Source organism: Sorex fumeus, unplaced genomic scaffold (genome assembly GCF_029834395.1).
Source record: "Sorex fumeus unplaced genomic scaffold, SorFum_2.1 ptg000051l, whole genome shotgun sequence".
In the NCBI taxonomy this organism is placed as follows: domain Eukaryota; kingdom Metazoa; phylum Chordata; class Mammalia; order Eulipotyphla; family Soricidae; genus Sorex; species Sorex fumeus.
In genome coordinates, this window is record NW_026606108.1 from 28,556,805 (window position 1) to 28,581,690 (window position 24,886).

A 24,886-nucleotide genomic window follows, 5' to 3' on the forward strand; every position below is an offset into this window, starting at 1 on the left:
GGGGAGATGGAAAGGAAGTAAAAAAGTCCAGATGATGTGAGAAGTGGGGGAGTAAAGCTTGGAACCAGCCGTGGTGGGGGAGCACAGTAGCAGAGAGGATCCCGGCAGAGGAACCTCTGAAGTCACAGCAGTTGAAGCCAGCCAGCTTAGAGCATGAGCACATGACACTGGCAAACCCTCCAAGGGACAGAGAAGAATGAAAGAGTCTGGCAGGTGAGAAGAAACACCACACACACAGAAAAGCTGGAATGGACCAGGAGGAAGAGCGATGGAAATAGAGTGGGGAAGGTGACTGGACAAAGGGAAAGAAATTTTTTATCGCTGTTCTCTGAAGGAGAAACGTGGGAGGAAAAGGACACTTATTACCAGATAGGGAAGTGTGTGGGAAGGATATTAGCAGCCAGGTTTTGTCACAGTACAGAGCAAAGGGGACAAGCTGTGGATAGGTGGGGCAGAGGGACCACCACTGTAGCACTGTTCTCCCATTGTTCATTGATTTGCTCGAGCAGGCAGCAGTAACATCTCCATTGTGAGACTTGTTGTTACTGATTTTGGCATACCCAAAAGGCCACGGGGAGCTTGCCAGGCTCTGCTGTGCGAGTGGGGTACTCTCAGTAGCTTATCGGACTCTCCAAGAGAGATGGAGGAATCAAACCCGGGTCGGCCATGTGCGAAGCAAACACACTACACGCTTTGCTACTGCTCCAGCCCAGAGGGACCAGAAGCAAGTTAAAAGTGGTGTTGAGAGAAATCCATAAGATGGTCAGAAGGGAAGAAGGAGCTCAGAGGCCAGTTAAAGGTGAATACAAGTATCTCAGTCTCTCTCTGCATACACCAGGGCCCAGAACGGAGAGAACCACACTGAAGGGTAAGTTGGTGAGTTCTGTGACAGCTGTAGCAGAGGGGCAAAATGGGGAACCTGAGAAGACTTGAGGGACAGATCTGAAATGCTCTCTGGGCAGGTCGGGATGGACAGGTCCAGAACAAATCCAGGAAGTTTGGAGAAGACCAAACTTTCATTTTGTCTTTCATTTCAGGGGTGCAGATGAAGGGTTATGTGCGTGTTTTACATGCTGGAGACCTGGGTTCAAAACCTGGAACATCACAGCACCCCAGAACCCACAGGCATTTCAATGGAAGTCATAAAGTATTTGGTGTGAGGACGGGAGAAAAGAGAAAATCACACAAAGAATGTGAATAAAGGGAGTTTTCAAAATAAGATCTCAGAACTATATTCCAAGTGTTTGGAATAATTTGTTATTGTTTTTCCTGATAGAAAACGTCAGAATCCTCTGGCTTTCACATAAAGTAGAAGAGTTATGGGGAAATACCTAGATGATGAATGAGGCATTAATTACTAGAAAATGTGGTCACAGATGAGGAAAACATGTCACAATGTATTTTCATGAACTACTTCAAATTTATGTGATTGACTTAATTAATGACTATGCATACTCTTTGGTATACCTCCATTTTGAAATTTTTATTTTAATGTTGCCCCAGCAGGAAAAACAAAGAATATTTTTATGCTATTTTATAATTCTCTGAGAGAGAACCAGATTTAGAGAGAGGACGGCAACAGAAATGAAGATGTGCATGCTCACGAGATCCGGGCTTTCGAACAGAGCCAAAGAGAGAGTCAGGCCCAGCAAAACCCAGAAAAACAACACTTACCTGTGCAGTTCCTCTCCTCCATGTCGAGAGCAAAGCCACTGTTGCAGCGGCACTTAAAACTTCCAATTGTATTTCTGCACTTCCCATAGGTGCACATCCCGGGAAAAGCCTTGCACTCGTTGATATCTAAAAGGAAGACAGAGTCAGAATGTAAAGGGGGAACGAAGGAGTAGATCCAACATGCAAACATAAATTCAATCATAATGGGAACAAAATAGACACAAGAAGAAATGTAGGTTTGGGTGGGGATTAAAGATTTTCAATGATCACCTTGAGGCCACATAAAAAAATTTCATTTCAATTATGACTGAGATCTAGATTTTCTTAAAGCCAAGTTCTTCTCCCTTTTGTTTGACCACTTGTTTGGTAGAGTGGCATGTGGGGTGGAGGTAGAGAATTTTTGCTCCTTTTGCTTGCATGGACTCAGCCTTTTGTGTCAGAGAAAGCAGAGACTCAGCTGCAGGATGTAAGAGAGGAGGGGCAAGCAGCTTGTTTTTATATTTTTCCTTGAGGATCAGTTTTATGTAGGTGACTTATACTCCTGGGTGCAAAAATCATTTTTAACTGAGAAAAGAGAGTGGGACGTCACAAGTTTGAAACACAAGCACCAAATGTGGGAGGCAGCTGTGCACCATGGACACTCACCTTTGTAGAAGGGTCTTCCGGTAAGCACATCCCCTCTGTTGGCAAAGCCAGGTCCCCGAGGGCAAAGGGCCTCATATTCCTTGGTGCCAGGTTTGGGGCATTCTTCACACTCGGTGCCCCAGGCTGCCCCGACGGCACAGCAGCAGGCATCCATGCGGAACTTCCCTGGGACAGGATGGACACATTCATCTTCATCCCACTTCAAGTAGCACTGCTCCATGCGGATGTCTAGATGGGGAGTGAAGACAAAATCTCAAGACTGCAATGCGCACTGAACATGCCCACACTGTAAATACGTGCTCCATGTGATGCCAGGGGATGATTTACTAAGAGGAACCCAGCTGCTGACTTGCTGGAATGACCCTCTCCCATCAATAAGGACAGTCATGTACCGAGGGCAAAGATCATGTCTCCTCCATTATCAACGTCAGGAATAAAATGGTTCATGACTAATCCTGTGCATCATCACTTATGATGTGTGTTTTATATTGCTCACTTCAAAATGAGAAAAATAATTTCTAGAGCAGATTCTTCTTGTTCACTGAATGTATCAAATGCCTGGCGAGTGGCCCTCTCAACGCCCAGTGATAAAAGTCATGGGTCCACTATAATCTATTTGTCAAATTGGTATAACTATTAAAATAGCTTTAAACAGGGGAAAATAACAACTCTGTACTTAAAATTTATCTTTCCAGCCAATTTTACCTTTTGTGTCATGGTTTTAGCCCAGGTTATGTAAATCTGCCCTAATCAGAAGCTGAGCTATTTATTTAATTTTGGGTCACACTTGGAGGTGTTCAGGGGATATTATGGGGTGTGAGGGATCTAACCGAGTCAGCTGCATGCAAGGCAAGCACCCTCCCTGCTGTACTATCTCTCCAGCCCCCCAAGCTATATGTTTAAACATCACTTTTTCCTTCAACTTTGAAACATATCAAATGTTTCCATGTTCTAGTCAAGACTCAGTAAGAGCCACCACCAGTCAGGCATGAGGGTGAGTGAGCAGGGCTAAAAATAACACACAATCAGTTAGCCAACAGAGTTGGTCAAACTACAGTCAAACATTTCACTGTTTAATTGCAAATATGAATAGTGAGTTCAGGAAAGGTTGTGTTTATCAAATAGCATGGTTTGTTTGATAAGAACATTTCTAGATACTAAAATCTTTTCTAAATTCCCAAAACTGTTTCACCAGCTCCTGACTGGAAATGGAAATCTTAATAAATAGAAGTATTTTCTATTTGAATTACTCAATATGGGTTGTTAGTCAATTAGTCAATATGGGTTCTTTCGAGCTTTCAATCAGAGGTAACACCAACCTCAGCATTGTCCATAGTCTAAAATTAACATGTTTTTCCAAGTACATTTCTCAAGAAAAAAGTAACTGGGATAAATTTTAGTTTCAATGATTGAAGATAGAAATCTTCCCAGTAAATAGTTCTTTTGACAGAACGGCAATAATGTCAACCGAAAAACCAAGCAAGCTGCCATAGTAATCCAGGGATTCTGACTCCCTCCAAGACCCTGGGGTGGTCCATTCTAGTCAACCTCATCCTACATTATCACTACAGATGCAAAGCTCTCAACAATACACATAAGTTTTACTTAAGAATAGTGGCTTAAGAACTCTGGCCTGATTTTTTTTTTTCTGAAGCCACTGAGGCAATCTGCTCAGAAAACTATTCTGGTATTAGAAGGAAGGAAGGGAGGGAGGGATGGAGGGAGGAAGACCAGGCTATTGAAGGAAGGAAGGAAGAAAGACAGGTTATTGAATAAAGTCCTTTTGTTGAAGAGTGACATTATAGTTGACAGTGAGGGTGGGGTAGGGTCAGTGCTGAATTGATTCAGGACAGAGACCTCTGTCCACTTTCTCTCCATGTCTGTTTTTTTAAATAGGTCCTTTAGTCTCCTTTTACATCCTAAATACATAGATTTGATGCACTAATAAGAGCATGTTTACACAGTCCCAGACAGCAGTCAGCATTGTGTGTGTGTGTGTGTGTGTGTGTGTGTGTGTGTGTGTGTGTGAGAAAAGTGTCCTTTTGGGATCAGTAGAAGCCCTCTGTCCTGTGCTGCTATGATGGGCTTCATTCATGCGGCACTCAAGTCCAAAAAATAAGTAGGTTAAAAATGAATAAACAGATAAACACAATTTATTATTGGAGGTGTCTGGTAGTCCTTATTCAGAAGCATGATGATGTTTTTGTGACCAGAAAAATGTTGCAGAAGCCCAATTTCCATGTTTGTCAATATGATTGTGGTAGAACTGATTTATTTAAGCCATCCTTTAGCCTACAAACAGCCATACACGAGGACTTACTATATAAAAAACCTTGATATAAACCTGGCCAATCCTATGTGTTTACTGTTGAAACTCCATCATTATTTTACATCTGAAATAAAAACACTGACAACATATGAGACACATGTGGTCTGAGAATGTTTAGGTTGACTTACACAGGAATGAAAATGTGGTTTTGGAAGACTCAGGGTGTTAGTATGTATGTGTGAGTCTGTAATGGTCCACCATTCCTTATTGCCACTTCACTCCTTTATGTTACCTGCCTGACATTTACCAGCATTTAGGTTTTGGAATCTCAATTTATATTGATTTCTATAGGGGACTAGAGTGATAGCACAGCAGGTAGGGTGTTTGCCTTGCATGTGGGCAACCCGGGTTCGATTCCCAGCATCACATATGGTCCCCTGAGCACCACCAAGGAGTAATTCCTGAGTGCAGAGCCAGGGGTAAAAAGGTAAAAGGTAAAGGCCCTCCCGTTGATCATCGATTTGCTCGAGCGGGCCCAGTAACGTCTCCATTGGAGACTTTGTTGTTACTGTGTTTGGCATATCGAATACATCACGGGTAGCTTGCCAGGCTCTGCCATGCGGGCAAGATACTCTCGGTAGCTTGCCGGGCACTCTGAGAGGGGTGGAGGAATTGAACTCGGGTCGGCCATGTTGGCTGTGTGCAAGGCAAACGCCCTACCTGAAGAGTCAGGGGTAACCCCTGAGAATTGCCAGGTGTGATCCAGAAAGAAAAAAAATCGATTTCTATGGGAGCAACTTATACCTTGACTGCAGTTCTACATTTTCAGGTGCCAGTTTCTTTTTGAAATTTTCACAATCCACCCAAACCACAATCAATCAGAAAGGCACTAATTCAAGTAGTGACAAAAACATTTAGCTGAACTAAGGATGAAAATAATCACATGCAGTTTAGAAAAGCAATACAAAAGGTATGATTTGGACTTAGATTACAATTCACAATTATGTATCTTCCTTTATAGCAGCTTTTTTGTCACTGATGCAATGTGCTTTCATTGGTGAGTGACTTGACCATAAAGGCATATTTCATCACCTTAAAAAATACTTGGCTCGGGGGCATGGTGCTGCCAGCAGGTCAATCTGTACCTGTGAGGTGAGTGCATCAGCAGCCTGATGGCCCCATCAGACTCTCAGATACTCCAAAATTGCTGCTGTGCCTTTGGCCAGACCCCAAAAACTAGGGGCAAAGTTTACCAAGAAAGTAAACGGCCAAAAGCTAGGTATGTGGGAGACACACTCACAAACCACCTCTGACTCAGCTCTGTAACTGGAGGCATGGTCTCTCTGGTTCCTGATCGAACTGCTTAATGGCCATGATCCCAGAGTCTCAGAAACAAATCTCGGAACCTAAAGGCTTTTGGCAGAAATGCATTCTGTTCCTGCATTAGGTTACTGGCGCTGGGCCACTCCTGGTGGGTATAGGTTTTGTGCTTTGGCCTGTTCCCCCTGGCGGCCTGGTGACCACCATCCTCCAGAGGCCACTGGACAGTCAGGTTTGGACCTGCAGTGATGAGACACACGGGGCCTCACCACATGGGGGTGGAGCTGACTCTTTCTCCCCATCCCAACAAGACCCCGACTCGCTGCCTACAAACGGCCTCTCTGGCTCCTGATCAAACTGATTAACAGCCATGATACCGGAGACTCAGAAACAAATCTTGAAACTCAGCAGCTTTTGGCAGAAATGCATCTGGACTGCATACAAGGTGGCCGCCGGCTCAGAGCTTCTTGGAAAGCCAGGTATGAGCCGGCCGTGGCGGGACAACTGCAGTCTCATGGGAAGGGGGTCAGTACTGGCTAGTCCTTCACACCCTACCGAGGTCGCTAGTTGCCCCCCACAAGTGGATCTCTGGCACGGCCATGGCTCCAGAAGCAAAAGAACTTAATCCAGAACCCGGCAGCTTGCAGCAGAAAAGTGAATGGACCATGCGTTAAACTACAGTGCCATGCCTCCCCAGGAGGGAAAGGGTGTTGCTCTCCCTGGCAGCAAAATGGCCGCCACCTCAGAGCTTATTGGAAAGCCAGGTATGAGCCAGCGGTGACGGGGCAACTGCAGTCTCATGGGAAGGGGGGTGGTACCGGCACTTCCTTCATGCCCTAGCGAGGTCACGAGTTACCCCCCACGAGCGGCTCTCCGGCACGACCATAACACCAGACACACAGAAACCAATCGCGTAATCATCTGGCTCTTTGCAGAAATCCAAAATCCTGGCCGTGTGACATTATATGATTCTCATAACCAGCTATAGAGAACAAAATATTTCACTATGCCTTTTCAGCGATTCTGATTGTTTGGGGGAAAATTCTAAAACAATAATAGTGCGTCTTTTATCGAAATAATGAATGTAATCAATGTAGAGAAGAGTTAAGTAGAAATCATCTGCCTCACAGGCATTTGGAGGGGTGGAAGTGGGGGGTATACTGGGGTTCTTGGTGATGAAAAATGAGTGCTGGTGAAGGGAAAGGTGTTTGATCATTGTATGACTGAGACTTAAACCTCAAAGCTTAGTAACTTTACCCACAGTGATTCAATAAATAAATATAAAAAGAAAAAATAAATAAAAAAATTAAGGTGGAATTCATGCCCAATTCAATCAGCTAATCAGTGGCTGAATAAATAGCAGTACTCCTACAAAAAAAAAATACTTGGCTCTACTGATTCCCGACTTAATCTCTGAGGAGATGCATGTTAAGCAGCTAAAGTTCACGGAAACACCTATCCCTGCCTCCAAAAACTCAGGGGGCACCCGTGGGAAGCTGGCAGGTCAAGTATTCACCCTGCTGAAGCCCCAGCAGCTGCACCCACACCTCACTGCTACAATCACACTGAGGGCTCAACTCCACCACTTCACGAATATTCGCTGCGAAGATGTCAAACTACGACAATTTCAGGTACCATGGTGCCTAGGCTAGAACTCTGGGATCTTCTCAAAGGTGGGGTGGGAAGTCCCAACGGCCACGCCCACCGCCCATATCCACTGCCATTGGCCCAGACCATAGATCTTGAAGTCTCCAGACAGTGATCCTGAGACTTCCTAAATCCTAACACTAAAATTCCAGTGGAAGCACATCAAATTCGATGGGAATGTAACATAGAAATCAACTAAACTCAATGAAGACAGTAACACAGAAGACTCAACTAGCAACAAACAGCTTAATAAATTCTTAGACAAGGACTTACCATCCCTGTGATCAGACATAATGATTTTCACATAAAACATCGAATGCTTTTTACTTATTAATCTTAAAATTGGGCTTTACAGTAACAACAAGTCTCACAATGGAGACGTTACTGGTGCCCGCTCAAGAAAATAGATGAACAATGGGAGGACAATGACAGTGACAGTTATTTTCTAACCAATTTTTAACATTCATTTCAACAGCTGTGGCTTTTGTATACATTAAAATAAATGAAAAAAATTAAAATTTTACTTTTTAAAAATTTTGTAGGTATTCTTTTTAACTTTATTTTCTGAATGAGGTTCTATAATTTACATGATGATTTCCCATGTACACAATTCCAACAAAATTTTTCAGTAATAATATAAAAAATAGAACATGAAAGAAATAATTAGTTTCTCAATAATTCTACAAAAAATTACAGTTATATTTTATACCAAATTTTAAATATGCTGTTAAAAAATTAAAAACTTAGCAAAAACAGCCTTAAAATAAAAATGCTTAGCTACAATTTAGAATTTAGAACTCATGTTTCTCTTTCAAAGAAAACTTGTTTAGTTTAGTCAGGCATGACATTGATCAAGAAATAGGCCAACCAGACAATGTTAAAAGACAAAACTTCTTCATTTTAAATACTTAGAAAATTGGGTCAGGAAGATAGCTCAAAAGGCTGAGTCATGCCTGGCATGCACGAGGTCCAGAGTTTGACCTGTCACACAGAGGACAGTGCCACCAGGAATGACCCTTCTGTCCTGAGCACTGCTGGGGAAGCTAAAAAAAAAAAAAAGGAAAAGGGAAAATAATCATTGTGAAAATTTAAATTCTGGCTTGTGGGTTTGTTCGGTGAGCCGAGGGCATGCTTTGCATTTAGGATGTCTGTGTTTTCTTCCCCACACCACATGATCGCAGAGCTCCTCTGGAGAGATCCCAAAGCACAGAGCCAGGAGTAGCTAGAGCAACAATCTTGAACACCACCAGTTGTGGTCCCAAGCAAAGCAATTCTAACTGTGATAAAGGAAGGCGGTTGATATTTTCAGTTTAACTTTGGCCTTGACTTTTCCCACTGTCTTGTATGAAAGCACAGCTACCCCCAAGGGCTGGTGAATGTTAACTTCTAACATACAGTCTCTAGTTTTTCTTCTATTTCAAAATATATCGTTCTTTTATCCCACTGATTGAGTGTGAAAGATGGAAAACCTGTCTCAAAACACCTGATTAAAGAAATTGCTGACCTTGGAGTACAATTTGTGAGCAGTACCAACTTTATTATACACAAATGATTCATTTAAAGTCATGCACCTTAAAAATCCCTTAATGAGTTTCCACCCTCTCCTATCCTTACTTAAAAGTCCATTTTTACGCTACTGACCCAATGACTTTGAGCTAGTCATTGCCCAAAGAATAAGAAAAACATTCATGGCTTGTTTCATGCATAAAATACAGGAGGGCACGAGTCTTACCCAAACACACACGGCCAGTTCCATCCAGTGTGAGACCTTCAGGACATTCACAATGAAAAGATCCTTTGCTATTGACACAGCGTCCATTTGGACAGACTCCAGGAAATACCTCACATTCGTTAACGTCTGCAGGGAAATGAAGCAAGTCGTGGGATAAAGATATTACAAACAGAAAAAGCAGGTGTACTTTACTTCCCCAACTGTGCACTGAACCTGAAATACAATGTGGATGAGTACTTGACTTAAGCAGACATATTCTACCACATACCCACCATGTTTCCTAGGAACCAGCTGTGAAAATTACCACAGCCACCCCCGTCCATAAAAACACAGCCCAGACAGGTTCCTTTGCCAGCTATTTTGAGACTTAAAAGGCTACTGAAAACTTACCCAATGGCATAAAGAGGATGATGGGCAACTCTATGCTGTTTCTGAAGTTGATTATTCTCACGTGTTATGGTTGATTACATGATTTTTATGAGAATTTCAAGTTTTTGAAAATGAGGATGCAAGTCAATGTAGAAGCTGATCTAAAGATTTACAATATCATTTGAAAATGCTCACCTTCACATGTAATACCTTTAATCCTGGCAAACCCTCTGTGGCAAGCTGTATCTGTGAGAACAACAGGAAATGTTTTTACTTCATGATAAAAGAAAATACAATTGTTTCTAGTTCCAGAATGGAATCTAAATAGGACAAAATAGAAACCATAAGCTGGAGTTCCAGAGGCTGAGGATTCCGCCACCTGCATTTATTTCACTTTAGCACTGCATGACATTGCATGGGAGTGATCTACTGAGACTCTCATCATTTCCTCTCCACTCCATTTGTTTCTCCTTTTCTTATTGAATTGCCATGAGCTAAAGTTACAAAGCTTTCATGTTTGAGTTTCAGTCATACAATGATTGAACACCCATTTCTCCAGCAGTGTACATTTTCTACCACCAATGTCCCCAGTGGGACATTGTCCACATGGCAGAGCCTGGCAAACTCCCCGTGGCGTACTCAACATGCCAAATACCAGTAACAATGATGGGTCTCATTCTCCTAACCCTAAAAGAGCCTTGAATATGGCACTTTTTAAAATCTCAGGGCTAGGACGAAGGAAACGTTACTGGTGCCTGATCGAGGCAATCAACGAACAACAGTCTGATTGTGATTGTGAATGTCCCCAGTATCCTTCCCTGCCCCATCCCACTCCTCCCCTACCTCTATGGCAGACAAATAATCTCTTACTCTTTCTCTACTATGGGTATTATGGTTTGCAAAACAGATACTGAGAGACCATCATGTTTTGTCCTTTATCTACTTTTGGCACACATCTCCCATGCCGAGTGATCCCTCCAGCCATCATTGACTTAGTGATCCCTTCTCTATCCCAGGTGCCTTCTCCCCCAGTTCATGAGGCAGGCTTCCAACTATGGAGCAATCTTCCTGGACCTTGTCTTTATTGTTCTTGTACACCCATTTTCATGTTCACATTGCTCACTGAATTATAAGAAAACAAAAGGAAGAGTTAAAGGAAAGAGTTGTCATGTTGGGGATAGAGGCAAATAAGGCTACCACAGGGTATAGATAGTGGACCAGCAGGTAGATTCATTGACTTAAAACACCTAAAGGTTTGTCTACTATAAGAAGAGAAACAAACTCCTACTTCAAGAAGTGAATCAATCTTCCCAGGAAGGACAACATTCTGGGCAGAGACAGGATCTTACTGTCTTCTCATTATGGAACATCACAGTTAAAATGATGCCCTGACACACAGCTTCCCATGAGAATCCCGGAGTCAGGGCAAGCTCCTACCTAGCTCACAGCGCTCGCAGGGACTTCCCCAGGCAGCACCAAGGGTGGCACAGCATTCAGACTTCAGGGTGGCCCCATTAATGTTCACCTCACAGCGGTTGTCTTGGATGTTGAGCCAACACGTCCCTTTCAGGCTGTCTGGAGAGGAACAGGAAAGGGCAGAGAGCTCTCCTCACTGCATGCACCACAGGCAGAAGGTCTGCAGCCTCCAGGGCACTTTTTTACTTGGAGTATTAAAAGAATGTCAAAAAGATGTAATCCACTGAACAGGTGCACACACATTCAATACACGTACAGGTCTTTAAACATAGCATATTATAATATATAGCATTCCTCAACCTTACCACATGTGCAGACCCACCTTGACCAGCAACTAAAGAATATCAGTAAATAAATCAGTATACAGGGTATTTAAGACTGTAATTCAAATACTATACAATATCTCACATGATATGTTAATATAATTACAGCTACCAGTTCTTCAGGAGTTGTTGCGCATGATTTTATGTTGGATTTAGTACTTAGACACAATGTCAAGATCATGACTTGCACAAAAATACTATTTTTAATAACAAAGTATCTTGATATTTAAGATTCTGTCCAGTGAAATTTCCCCAGTAATTTCTTTTTCAGTACCCCAAAATAAACACACAATTTCTGTTTTATCAAGAGAATGGCAAGTATTTCTCCAAATGAAAATAATAATTTCATGAACATCCTGGACAAAAATAACAAGATGAGGAAGAAAAAGTAAACCACTTATAAACAAAACACTAAGATACAATGAGCTGACACTGTATTTTATTTCAGACATTTTCCTCATGCAATTATATATATGTATATACAATATATATACAACCATATACATACATACACATATATATGTATATATATATAACCATGCTAACTTTTTAGACAGTGATTCCACATCAGATTTAAATTCTTCCTTAATAACTGGAAGAACTGGTTTTGAAGCAATGAGGAGGCACCTAGTCAAAATCGCCATGGCAAATATATAAAAAAAACTCATCGTAAAAGATAAAATCATCTGTGAAGCTCTCTGTGCTCAGCTTAGTACATATGGTGCTGCCATTCAGGTTTCTATGTCTCCTAGGGGGTGCCTAGGTATCTGCATTTCACAAGCTCCTCAGATAACTCTGATGAGGGAGGCAAGCCAAGCATTCTGACAAAACCCAAGTGGCATATTGTGGGTCTCTTTCTAACTCTACAGGCTTTGGACAAGAAAAAAGGGACATTTTAATAGCATTTATTTTAGAACACATTGAATAATATGGGCAGATAAAAATTAACTGCCCATATTGCAATTCGGTTCTGATTTCATTCAAAAAATAAATCAGAAAATGAGAAAGGTATTTGGTGAAACTGGCAAGCCACTGAAGAGAGAAACTGTGGCTTCTGGTTCCCTTGGGCTGGCCGGCCAGTGGGGGAGAGGAAGTGCCTACCTCCCACACCCCCCTCATTCCCCCCCCCCCCCCCACCAACGCCCCGACAGAGGCTTTAAAAGCAAACAATTCTACCTGGACTTGACCGCTGACAAAGTTGGAGACAATGATGTTGAGAAGGGATGATCATGTTGCTTTTTCTCTATTTTGAAATTCAAGAGTGGTAAAATTCAAATGCAAGACTTGCTTACCAGCACTACCATCAGACCTCAGATTAGGGGCTTCTACGAGGCTCCAGAAATGGTTAAGAAGAGAGAGCACAGGAAGTATACTGCTTGCTTTGTGTTCTGCTGATCCCAGTTCAATCCCCAGCACCACACTCCTGAGCACCATCTGGAGTGATCCCTGATCACAGAGTGAGGAACAGCCCCGAGAACTGGTAGTGGGCTCCAATGCCCACCACCCCTCCCCCAAACAAAGAACTTTGAAGAAAGTAGGACAACTAGTCTTGAAAGTGTAGAGAAAGACTCTTCATTTAGGAAAATCAGAGAAATCCTCACTCCTAATGTAGCAATTGAATACCAACAGGAAATGAAATAAATGTGGAAATCTGGGTGAAGAACATTCGAGCTAAATTATCTGACTTGTGTTTTAAAATCATTACCTGGAACCCAAGTGAAAAACAGATCACAAAGTGGTTAATATGAAAACACAATGATCACAATGATAAGATTCAAGTTATAGTAATAATTAGAGAAAAATTATGGTAGTTGGGATTAGCAGATGCTGTTGTTGATGGAAAGAGATTGAAGTATGGGTAAATTTATACTACAATAGTAGAATGAGAGGGTTTCCTGATGGATTCAAACTGGAGTTTGAGAAGAGGACATCTAAGATAATTCAGGATTCGGGGGAGTGCCACTTAGCAAACTGGAATGTCATTTGCTCAGGGAAAAATTATTTAACACATGCTCAACCTGAGAGATAGGGATTGTATTTAGCCATGTTAGGTCATGTATAATGAGTAGAAAGACATCTGCATGGACACACTGAATCCACAATATCAAGATCATGACTTGCACAAAAATACTATTTTTGGAGAGGTAAGTCTGAAATCAACACAGAGGCTGAGAATGTAGAGGTGAATCTGAGAGACAGTATAGAGGTCACAAAACAGTGTAGACAGGGACACAAAGACAACCAGGAAATGGCCTGCTGGGGGCCTAGAAGCTGGAGGGCAGAAGGCTCTGGAAAATTTAACCAAGGAAACTTTAAAAATGAGCTAGAAATGTGAAAGGAGAAGAGGTCAAAGAAAAAAAAACGTTAAGAAGGTTGAGTGATGACCTGTGCCAAATGCTGTAACAAGTTAAAATGAGGAACTAGACTGATTAGACCACTGGGTCTGACAACAGGGACATCACTGCACTTATTGTATTCTGTAATTTGAGAACAGGGCACAGATGTAAGTTAGAGATGAGAGAAATTTGGGCTGGAGTACATAGAGTACACAGAGCCACCAAAAGTGAGTGGCAGAAAAAGATGGATTAATTTTTTTTCTAACATTTTCAACCAGGATATAGTGGTCTTTTCAAGCAGTTTATAGAATAGCTTAAGATTACTTTGTATTACTATGTATAAGTTTTCTGAACAGATTCTTATTCCTTAAGTACTTTCGATATCTAATTCCTATTAGTTCTGACTTTTTCTTTTTCATTTTAGTTTGTTCCACATTCAACAGTACTCAGGGATCACACCCTGAGTTCTGCCTGGTGTCACTCCTGGTAAAGTGGGCATCCATGCAGTAACAGTGACTGAACCTGGCCCCCAGTATGCAAAACACCCGTTTAGCCCATGGAGCAATCTTTCTGGCCCTCTGACTTAATTTTTAATTCAAAACTGTATTAGGAAATTTTGTAAAGTTTTGTTTTTGATGTTGGATCCTTTGCGAGAGAAGTTTGAAGAGAACCAAAGTCTATAGCCCTATAGATTAAAGCCTAAATCTAAAGCCCTATAAAAAACTTCAGTTTCTCTATGTATTCTTTAGTATTTTCTAATATAAGATTTTTTTTTCAATATAAAAGGCAAGATGATGGCTGAAAAGTCTTAAATATCAAGTATTTTCTGAGCAATTTGAGGCTGGGATATTAAAAATTTATCATAAGTGAAAACACATAACAAACATATTGGCTGAAAAAATGGTGTTTAGTTGGCCACCATAATGAATTGGGAGTAAGAAGTCTTTGATCTTTTTTTCATACATAAGTATGAGGGTAAAAGGCCAAAATAATAGAAGTCTTTATGATGAAGTACACACTGAAATATCTTTGATGCTCAAGTGGCCGACAGATTTAGTCTTCTGAGACATTAATTGACTAATGCTGAATTCATTTCCTTTGCATAATAAAGTGACTCTATCTCAGTTGGAAATTGTGGCACAGCGAAAATATTTCTGCCTTACCAGATCACATAGCACCCCCCACCTCCACCCCTTGGAATTCTAGAAGAAAAAAAAGTAATGCCCCAGGCAAATGAGGTCTGCTTCCCAACTTGGGGAGCTGAGCGGAGCAGGGCTCACATTTCCCCAGCTGTGCCTGGCTGGGCAGCGAAGGGCTGGCCTTTCTCAAGGGAAGGTTTACATCGGTAACTTTGGATTCAGTCATTTCTCTCCACGTAACGAACAGGTACTCCAGCAACCAGCTAAATATTATTAACATCACACTATCTAAAAATACTATTGTCTTGGCAATATTTGAACTGAAAATTCATACTGGTTATCTAGCAAACTGAAACTGTCAACTTATTTGGCAGTATGCAAAACTGAAGTATCTTCCTTTTGGAGATACGCAGTTCAGTTTAAAAGTACACATTTGCTAAAGACAGGAACCTGCTCCCTGCATGCATACATGGGGGTGGGGTTGGGGGCACAGAAACTAGAAGCAGGAAAAATATTTCTGGGACAATTCCCTCTCCTCTCTGTGCTGAACTGTTCTTCACAATGTATAGCTGACGATGATCTCATTTGATGCTTGTCACACTGTTTTTACAGTTGACCTGAAGGTTTTGGAGGCATATTAAAAGATGTTCATTTGCAAGTTTTGGAATCTTTCTGCCTCGAGATTTCCAAAAGCAAGAAAAAGTTACCTTCCATTCATTATCCACATATTTAATATTTTATCCACATAATAAATATTTTATGTTTAAAATAAAAAAGTAATAAAAATTACTGATGTTTAAAGTTAAAAATATTCAAATTATTGTTCTGCTATCTGAGGCCAAATGCTCACATTTTAATTTACCATTGAGGGTTGCTTATAAAAAGTGTGCTTGAGGTACTTGATTGTGTTGATGTCTAAGGCATTGTTAGTGTGATGAATACAAACATGCATGTGGCATGGAAATGTATCTATTCTTGTAACAAAAAAAACCCTTCTTAAAATTGAATGAAACATATGAGCTTGTACAGTTTATACTCAGATTTACTCCTAGTTTGGGAATGAGAGAAGGCAACTAAAGTGACTCCAAATTATCAGCTTTGCTTGGAGTAATCTTGTTTCTTTGTTTTTTTTTCAATGAAGCTGAAACATTAGCACCCTGGATGAATCTTACCTATACAGATCAATCCTGAGGAGCTGAGTTTGCTGCCAGGAGAACATTCACAATTGAAAGATCCAAGGTTGTTCCTGCAGGCCCCATTGACACATGGGTTGCTTTCACATTCATTTATATCTACAATCCAGAAGGAAAAGATTCTGTTAGAACTGCCATGTGTTTCTGGAAAATATTATTTCAACAAGCCATGCTATGCCAGAATGTCTGGTAAACTTGGCTCTTGTAATTTTAATATGGATCTCTGAAGCATAAAGTAGATGAGGAATATACATGCATTTTACAGTGTGGATACCCATCTACAAGACTGGGAGGCTCGGTACAACTATAGGGATCAGCCTATTCTGAAAAGGTTTTGCATGTGAATTTTCAGTCGTTTATTATAACTTGACAAGCATTTAATCAACTCTCCCCCTCTCACCCCAATAAGAAGACGTACTTGTCCCAAGGGAAATCTGAATTCTAATTTCATGGAAAGCAACATATTTCCAGGTGCAACATACTGTGCATCAACAAAGGTTGACTGTTTCTGTCATTTACAACTCTGTGAGGGTCTGGGAGAACTAAACTAAGCCAAACCCAACATGGTATTAGAGACAAAATATCACAGTGCTGGCTTTGATTCCAAACTCCTTGGTACAAATCAGGAAATAAGGATTAAAACTTTCAAATGGGGTGAAGCTTTCTCCTTCAAACCCTATCTATTTCCTCTTCATCTTGTTTATATTTATAAATTCAGCTTAGAGAGTTGTTTTGATTTGGAGGGAGCTACTCCCAACTCGGTGCTCAGGATTGCTCCTCTGAAAAAAAGATTGCCCAAGGGATGACACCTGGATCTCCTGTCTGCAAAGCTCATGCATTAATCCTTGGAGCCATTTCCCCAGGAACTAGGAGGGTGTTTCCCCCATACCCCCACCCCACGCCGCACTACCCAAGCACAATTTATTTTGTTAAAGCCAAAAAGAGAAGAGCTTTTAATTATACTAAGGAGACCTGTGCTAACATTCATTTGAACTGAATCCTAAACATAAACAATTATTGCTGATGGTCAGAAATAAACATAATTAAAAATACGCTTCAATTTTTAAGTGGGAACTGAAGAAAATGTCAAGCCAATAAAGTTAAATAGTTTAACACATGAGTTAATTAAAAATAAATACAAGTTTCAGTTAAAGTACTAGAAACAACATCAAAGACTGAATTTCTGTATAAATTCAAACACTCAATTAAAGAAACGGTAAACAGGTTTTTTTTTTCTGTACTTTGGCAATTATCTGAAACAGGTCTACAGACTAGAAGCAATTTTTTGTTATTGTTGTTGAATGCTATGGGTTTCCAAGTTCACAGAATACTTACTTTTAAAATAAACATAATTTGGAACTAAGTATAAAATTTTATATTGAAAAATACATGCAAAGACATAGCAAGAAGACTAGTGCATGCTTCTGAAGGCATCAAGTCTAATATCAAGTAAGCTGGGCCTGAAAAGGCAGGACTTGCTGCTGTTTTCCAAGTCAATGGACCCAAAATGAAAATTTAAAAACCTTATGTGGAAAGTAGGTCTGTACCTTCTGTGATATTCAACACTACTAAAAAGCTCCCAGGTACAGTGTTCTCCCCGCAGGTCCCACCCCTATTTTAGCTTTTATTCTTGAAGTAGAAATTGAAATTCAAGAAGTAGGAAACTATCTTTCAGTGTGTAGCAAGAAAACTTCTTTTTTAAATTTATTTTTTTAAACTTAAAAGAAACATACAAGGGGAAGTTTGTAAACATAGCACATATTTGGAAGGAAAACACCCATTCCAGAGTATTTGAAACTCTTTCAGTGAAACATAATGTAAAAAAGAAATTAGATACCTAAAAGGAAGTAAATAACTAATTTGTGAACAGACTACACATAATTCACCTATTAATTTCATTTTTATAAAGTTATCCGCAAAGAGAAATGCCAATCCCATATTTTCAAAATTCCCATTTTAAATTAAGCAATTCTGAACCCAAAAACTATAAACATATGCATGGACAGCTACAAATATCAACTGTTTAATTTTTCTTTAAATACAATGTTTTTATGTTATGAATGTCATGGAACCAGGAATTGAAACAGTTCACTGTACATTCCTGGAAATAAACTTCAAAGAACATCTGGTTTACATTTAACTAGTTATGTCACTGGAAACACAATCTAAACCACAGTGCTTGCTGTAAAAATTTTAACTTTCACAGACTCTCAGAGCTCAAACAATAAAAGTAAAATAAAATTTTTCTAACTTCAGTCTGAAATATCCTGAAATATCAGAAGAACATTATTATTACTGCACGTCATTATATATTTAAAATAGTGCACTTAAAACATGAATGACAACCAAAATGATTAAGTACAGAAAATCATCTACAGAGAAAGCCATAGTCTGTAATGAATCTGCTAATAATCCTCTGTCTAGTCTTTGGAAATTAGTTTAGAAAGAATATAATGAAGAGAACTGCTTTAGGCAGATAAATTTACTGTGTGAACGCAATGGTGGAAACGAGGAGGAAACCCAAGGGAAAAATAGACTGTCTTATTTTTTTTTGCAAAACATTTAATAAAATGCAAATAACAGTGATAATAAAGTGCAGAAATAACAGTTCTTTGGTTGGGTTTCTCATGATGAATCATTTTTATTACTGGCAATGTCATAAGGCTAGGGTCTAACTAGTTTTCTATCTTGTTTCTTTTATTTACACTAGATGAACCTCTTTCTTGTGAATGATAGATATGAAATATTTTCCACTTGAAAGAAAAGACTGAGATTTAGCAGGAAGATTTACCCTTTAGACAAAATGAATGAAGAAAATCCTTCCCTAAACCTCATTGTTGCCTGGGGTTAATGTACCTAATGTTCAAGGAATCATTCACTACTGTTATACTAAACATCACTTGCTCTTACTGTGCAATTATTCAAATAAACAGGTGAGTCTTTGCCTTTTATTATTTTTCAGTGCTTTGCATCTAAGAACCCTTAAAGTTTATTTGTTAAAACATAAGGAATATGTTCCATTGTATCACTGACAATGTGGTCTACAAACGAAACTGAAACAAACATACCCTCCATTGGGTCCCCTCCATGTGCCTCTGTCAATAGCACCAGAAGGCATTGTTGCTGCAGACAGAGAAACCTATCCACGCAACTGTCAGCTTCCCAGTGAAATCAAGTAGGTGCCCCCATCCAGATGGTTCCTGCCATTTATCAGAATCTCCCAAGACGCAGGAGATAATAGTAATAAAGGACAGTGGGAAGGAAGTGCAGCAAGTTGCGAATAAATTATTTAAAAAAAAGGAAACTTTTGAAATCTCTTCTTCCTTCCTGGCCAGGAAACTTTTTAATAAAGTATGTTTCACAGAGAAATTGCTTTGTTGGGAAGGAGTACATTTGCGAAACTTAAGCTGTTCGGACACAGAATTTTTACACCCTACAGAATGAAACCTCATTGGCTACGATACTGCCACTGCACAAAGAAGGCGAAGGATCAGACTCGAGGCTCTCCCAATAGCAGACTACCAAGGAGTCAGGGGGAGAGGCAGACTCCGCGAGGACTCTGGGCCAGGCTGTTTTCACTCAGGGGGCCCCACAGTAGGGCGGGTTAGAGCCCTCCATGCCCCAAGAGACCCAGCCCCGGCAGCCAATCTCCACTACCAAACTTCCGCCACACTCCAGGTCACTTTCCAGACTGTGTGGCTGCTTTGTGGCCACATGACACAACATCATAAGAAACTTCCTACCCATTTTTCATAATTACAAAACCATATTTGATGGGGTTCAGAAGTAGGCAACAAAATCATATATATATATGTGTATATATATATATATATATATATCCCTTTTGGAGAGCCGAGCAAGCTACCAAGAGCACCCTGCCCGCACAGGCAGAGCCTGGAAGCTCCCTGTGGCGTATTCGATATGCCAAAAACAGTAACGATAACAGGTCTCATTCCCCTGACCTTGAAAGAGCCTTCAATCATTGGGAAAGATGAGTAAGGAGCGGCTGCTAAAATCTCAGGCTGGGAGGAAGAGACATTAATGACGCTCACTTGAGTAAATCGAGGAACAATGGGATAACAGTGATACAGTGATACAGAATAAAAGTCAAAACTCTGAAGTGCTCCTGATTCAGAGTTTGAATGGATGAATCTTTATGACCGTAAATTGGCATGGGTGGGGTGGGAGACAAAGGCTCTTCTTCCAGGAGCTACTGCACCAGGTAGAGGATAGTAGTGAAAAGAGCTGTCAGAACTAAAGTTAGAAAAACTGCATTGTCTGCAGAGTTATTCTTTTTTCCCCCTCTTTTTCTTTCTTCAGGTTAATTACTGTTTTTCAGTGGTTCCCACCAATGCAGTCCAAACTTAGAACTGTACTTTGTAATTGCATTTCATTGACTTTTGCTCAGTCATTTGTGTTTTGGCATCTTGTTTCAGTCCTAACTTGTTTCTGCTCACAAGAATGCTTTGAAGTTAAACAATGAGATGAAGGAAGAATGTTAACATCTTTTTTCATAATATTACTATTGCCATTTTGTTGGCTGTGGAGACACTAATAGGTATTATGACAGATAACGAAAGGGCTATTCACAATAAATTTTCAAAAATTTAAAATTATTTACTTAAGTTATTCCAGATTTACTAGATTTGAGACTGTTACTGGATACTTTTGTAGGCCCACACAGTAAGACTTAAAAGGAACAATGACTAGTAGTCACACAACTGATTATTCCGAAATACACTGTACTTTGATCATGAAACAAAAACATAATTGAATGCACTCATCATCAGATGTTATCTCACTTAAAATGAAGTTTCTCTAAGCCCTGAACTCATTCACTTCACTTCCACTGTACAGAAACAGTTGCAAGACAAGGAAGAAGTTTTTGAACACTGGTTAACCATCTGGAAACCCAGACAATAACTCCTTAAATTGGAAAATAGAAAGGACAATTTTCTTAGATTATAAGTTTATGTGTTCATTTTTATTCAGGCCCAACTATTTTATTCAGGCCACCCACTGATATTCATCCATTATTTTATAAGGAAAATGCCTAAAGATGACTTGGACCTTACAATTCAAGTTTCCCATGGCTAATGTGACACAGTGTTTTTACATAAAGGGAAAACAAAGTAAGAAAGTAAAAATATGATAATTTATGCCAGCAGGTTAAAAAATATAAAACCAAACTCAAGCCAAAAAAGTTCACATTTTTAAAAAAAAAATCAAAAGATGTTACAAATGTTTATGTGCATTTTATCTGAATGGAACAAAATTGGTGGTATTGGTAAATAAGTGTTAGATGTGTGCAATTTCTGAAATTGGCAGACCAGCTGAAAGAGCTAAGAAAATGGACAAATATTCAAGCAATACATTTGTCTATATTGCTTCAAAAATGTACAAGGCCCTGATGCATATATAGGTGTTTATTCTCACAGTGAAGGGCATGAAGTCAGCTCTTACCTTCACAGGTCTCGGTCTCAGTCCTAAACACATACCCAGGTGGGCACGTACAGCTGTAACTTCCAGGCGTGTTTCGGCACAGGCCATTGTCACACAGCAATCTGTTTACCAAGCACTCATCAATGTCTAAGAGAAACCATTGGAAGAAAGGAAAGACCACATTGAAATAAATGGCACAGTTAACTAGCGATGTTTTATTCTTTTTTTTGATTTGGGGTTATAACTTGCAATGCTCAAGAGTTGCTCTAGGCTCTGCACTTGGGAATAATTCCTGGTGGTGCTTAGGGGACCATATGGGATATAGAAATTGAATCTGGGTTGGCCTCATGCAAGGCAAGTGTCTTATCTCTTGTACTATTTGTTCTTATGCTATACTATCTCTTATCTGTATCATCAATACTTATGCTGTACTATTTCTTTGGCTCCTGATGATTTATTCTTTTTTTATTGATTTACTGTGAGATACAGTTAAAACGCTTTCATGATTGAGTGTCAGTCAAACAAGGATTGAACACCCTTCCCTCCACCATGTACATTTTCCACCACCAATGTCCCCAGTATCCCTCCTGCTACCCTTTGCTCCTCGCTTCTATGGCAGACAATTTCCCTTTTTCTCTCTACTTTTGGGCATCATGGTTTGCAATACAGATACTGAGAGGCCATCACGTTTGGTCCTTTACCTACTTTCAGCACACATCTCCCATCCCGAGATTCTTCCAACCATCACTGACTTAGTGATCCCTTCTCTATCCCAGCTGCTTCTCCCCCAGTTCAAGGGGTAGACTTCCAACCAGGGAGAAATTTTCCTGGCCCTTGTCTCTACTGTCCTTGGGTGTTAGTCTCATATTGTATTGTAATATTTTAATATTATTTAAAATTATTTTATATTTCACAAAGTAGTGCAACCATTCTATGTCTGTCCCTCTCTTTGACTCATTTCACTTAGCATGATACTCTACATGTCCATTCACTTATTAGCAAATTTCATGATTTTATCTTTCCTAACAGCTGCATAGTATTCCATTGTGTACAGTTTCTTTAACCAATCGTCTGTTCTTGGGCACTCAGGTTGTTTCCAGAATTTGGCTATTGTGAACAGTGCTGCATGAATATACAGGTGCAGGTGTCATTTCTCCTGTGCTTTTTGCACCCCCAAGGTATATTCCCAGAAGTGGTATTGCTGATTCATATGGACGTTCAATTTCTAGTTTTTTGAGGAATGCCCATATTGTTTTCCAGAAAGGCTGGACCAGTCAGCATTTCTATCAACAATGAAAGAGAGTCCCTTTATCCCCACATCCATGCAGCACTGGTGTTCTTGTTCTTCTTGATGAGTGCTAGTCTCTGTGGTGTAAGATGATATCTCACTGTTGTTTTGATATGTGATGCTTTATTCTTGATATTTCCCTTATTCCTCTCCTGACTTAAGTCTCTGTGCCCACAGTATATTGCCTGACACTATTCAATTTTATTCAAATTTTTGTGTGGGTGGTTACACTTAACATGCTTTGAAGTTTCCAGGAAGATTTCATACCTTATAAAAGGGACATTAAGATAAAATCCATATGCTCAATCAATAGATGCAGAGAAAGCATTTGACAAGATCCAGCACCCGTTTATGATGAAAACCCTCACCAAAATATAGTTAAAGCCATCTACCACAAGCCTACAGCAAGCATCCTCCTCAATGGGGAAAAACTGAGAGCCTTACCCCTGAGATCAGGGATGAGACAAGGATGTCCACCTTCTCCACTGCTGTTCAATGTAGTACTGGAAGTACTTGCAATAGCGATTAGGCAAGAAAAAGATATTAAGGGCATCCAGGTAGGAAAGGAAGAAATCAAGCTCTCATATTCGCAGATGATATGATACTATACCTAGAGAACCCTAAAACCTCGACCAAGAAACTCCTAGAAACAATAGATTTGTATAGTAAAGTTGCAGGCTATAAAATCAATACCCAAAAGTCCATGGCTTTCCTATACGCAAATAATGAAAGAGAAGAAAAGAGTCATGAAGAAAACAATCCCGTTCACAATTGTGCCCCAGAAAATCAAGTACCTAGGAATCAGCTTAACTAAGGAAGTAAAGGATCTGTACAAAGAAAACTACAAAATGCTACTTCAGGAATTAAAAGAGGACACCAGGAAATGAAAAAATATCCCCTGTTCATGGATCAGGAGAATTAATATTGCCAAAATGGCAATACTTCCCAAAGTACTGTACAAATTCAATGCGACCCCTATTACGATACCCATGACATTCTTCAAAGAAATGGAGCAAACACTCCTGAAATTTATATGGAACAATAAGCCCCCCACGAATAGCTAAAGCAATTCTGGGGAAAAAGAAAATGGGAGGAATCAACCTCCCTAACTTCAAAATCTACTACAAAGCACCAATAAATAAAACAGCATGGTACTGGAACAAAGACAGAGCTGCAGGAACAGGAACAATGGAACAGGGTCGAATATACTGACATCTTCCCCCAAGCATATGATCTCTAATCTTCGATAATGGGGCAAGAAATGTGAAGTGAGCAAGGAAAGCCTCTTTAACAAATTGTGCTGGCAAAACTGGACAGCTACATGCAAAAAAGTGGGCTCAGATCTGTCCCTAACACCAAGTAAAAAAGTAAGATCAAAATGAATTTAAGATGTCAACATCAGACCGGAATCCATAAGGTATATTAATGACAAGGTTGGCAAAACCCTCCATGACATTGAAGATAATGGTATCTTCAAAGATGTCACGCCACTGGCCAAGCAAGTGAAAACAGAGATAGACAAATGGGACTATCTTAAACTAAGAAGCTTCTGCACCTCAAAAGAAACGGTGACCCGCCTGCCCGGAGGGGAAAGGGTGTTGACCCGCTCGCCCGCTCCTCTCTGGTAAGAAAGATGGCGGCCGCACGGGAGCCTTGTGTACAGCAGGTTTGAGCCGGGGGTGGTGGGAGTGGCAGGGACCTCATGGGAAGGGGGGCGTAATGGGCCATCCTTCACGCCCGACCGAGGTCGCCAGCTGCCCCCCACGAGCGGCTCTCCAGCACGGCCACGACTCCAGAGCACAGAAACCAATCTCTTAACTATCTAACTTTTAATAGAAATTCTTCCAGGGTTAATAAGTAAAATAGCAGAAATCCAAAACCATCATTTTATTCTTAAACCAAGTTGTAGAAAGCAAATCATTTCACAACGCTGTTTCAGCATGTCTGATTGGGGGGGGGGGGGTCGTAAACTCTAAACAATAATTGTGCATCTTCTATCGAAACAATGTATCTAGCCAAAGTAGATAGAGTAT

General features: G+C 40.3%; 1 protein-coding gene across 1 annotated transcript in view; it reads right to left on the reverse strand.

Moving 5' to 3' along the window:
* Nucleotides 1–24,886, reverse strand: part of FBN2 (fibrillin 2) — a 294,085-nt gene that overhangs the window by 84,104 nt on the left and 185,095 nt on the right. The window contains exons 19-25 of the mRNA XM_056124409.1: nt 21,587–21,712; nt 16,103–16,222; nt 11,094–11,231; nt 9,852–9,902; nt 9,288–9,413; nt 2,320–2,547; nt 1,675–1,800 (exon numbers count right to left, since the gene is read on the reverse strand). Of these exons, the coding sequence (XP_055980384.1) occupies nt 1,675–1,800; nt 2,320–2,547; nt 9,288–9,413; nt 9,852–9,902; nt 11,094–11,231; nt 16,103–16,222; nt 21,587–21,712 (915 nt within the window). The remainder of the gene's footprint in view (nt 1–1,674; nt 1,801–2,319; nt 2,548–9,287; nt 9,414–9,851; nt 9,903–11,093; nt 11,232–16,102; nt 16,223–21,586; nt 21,713–24,886) is intronic.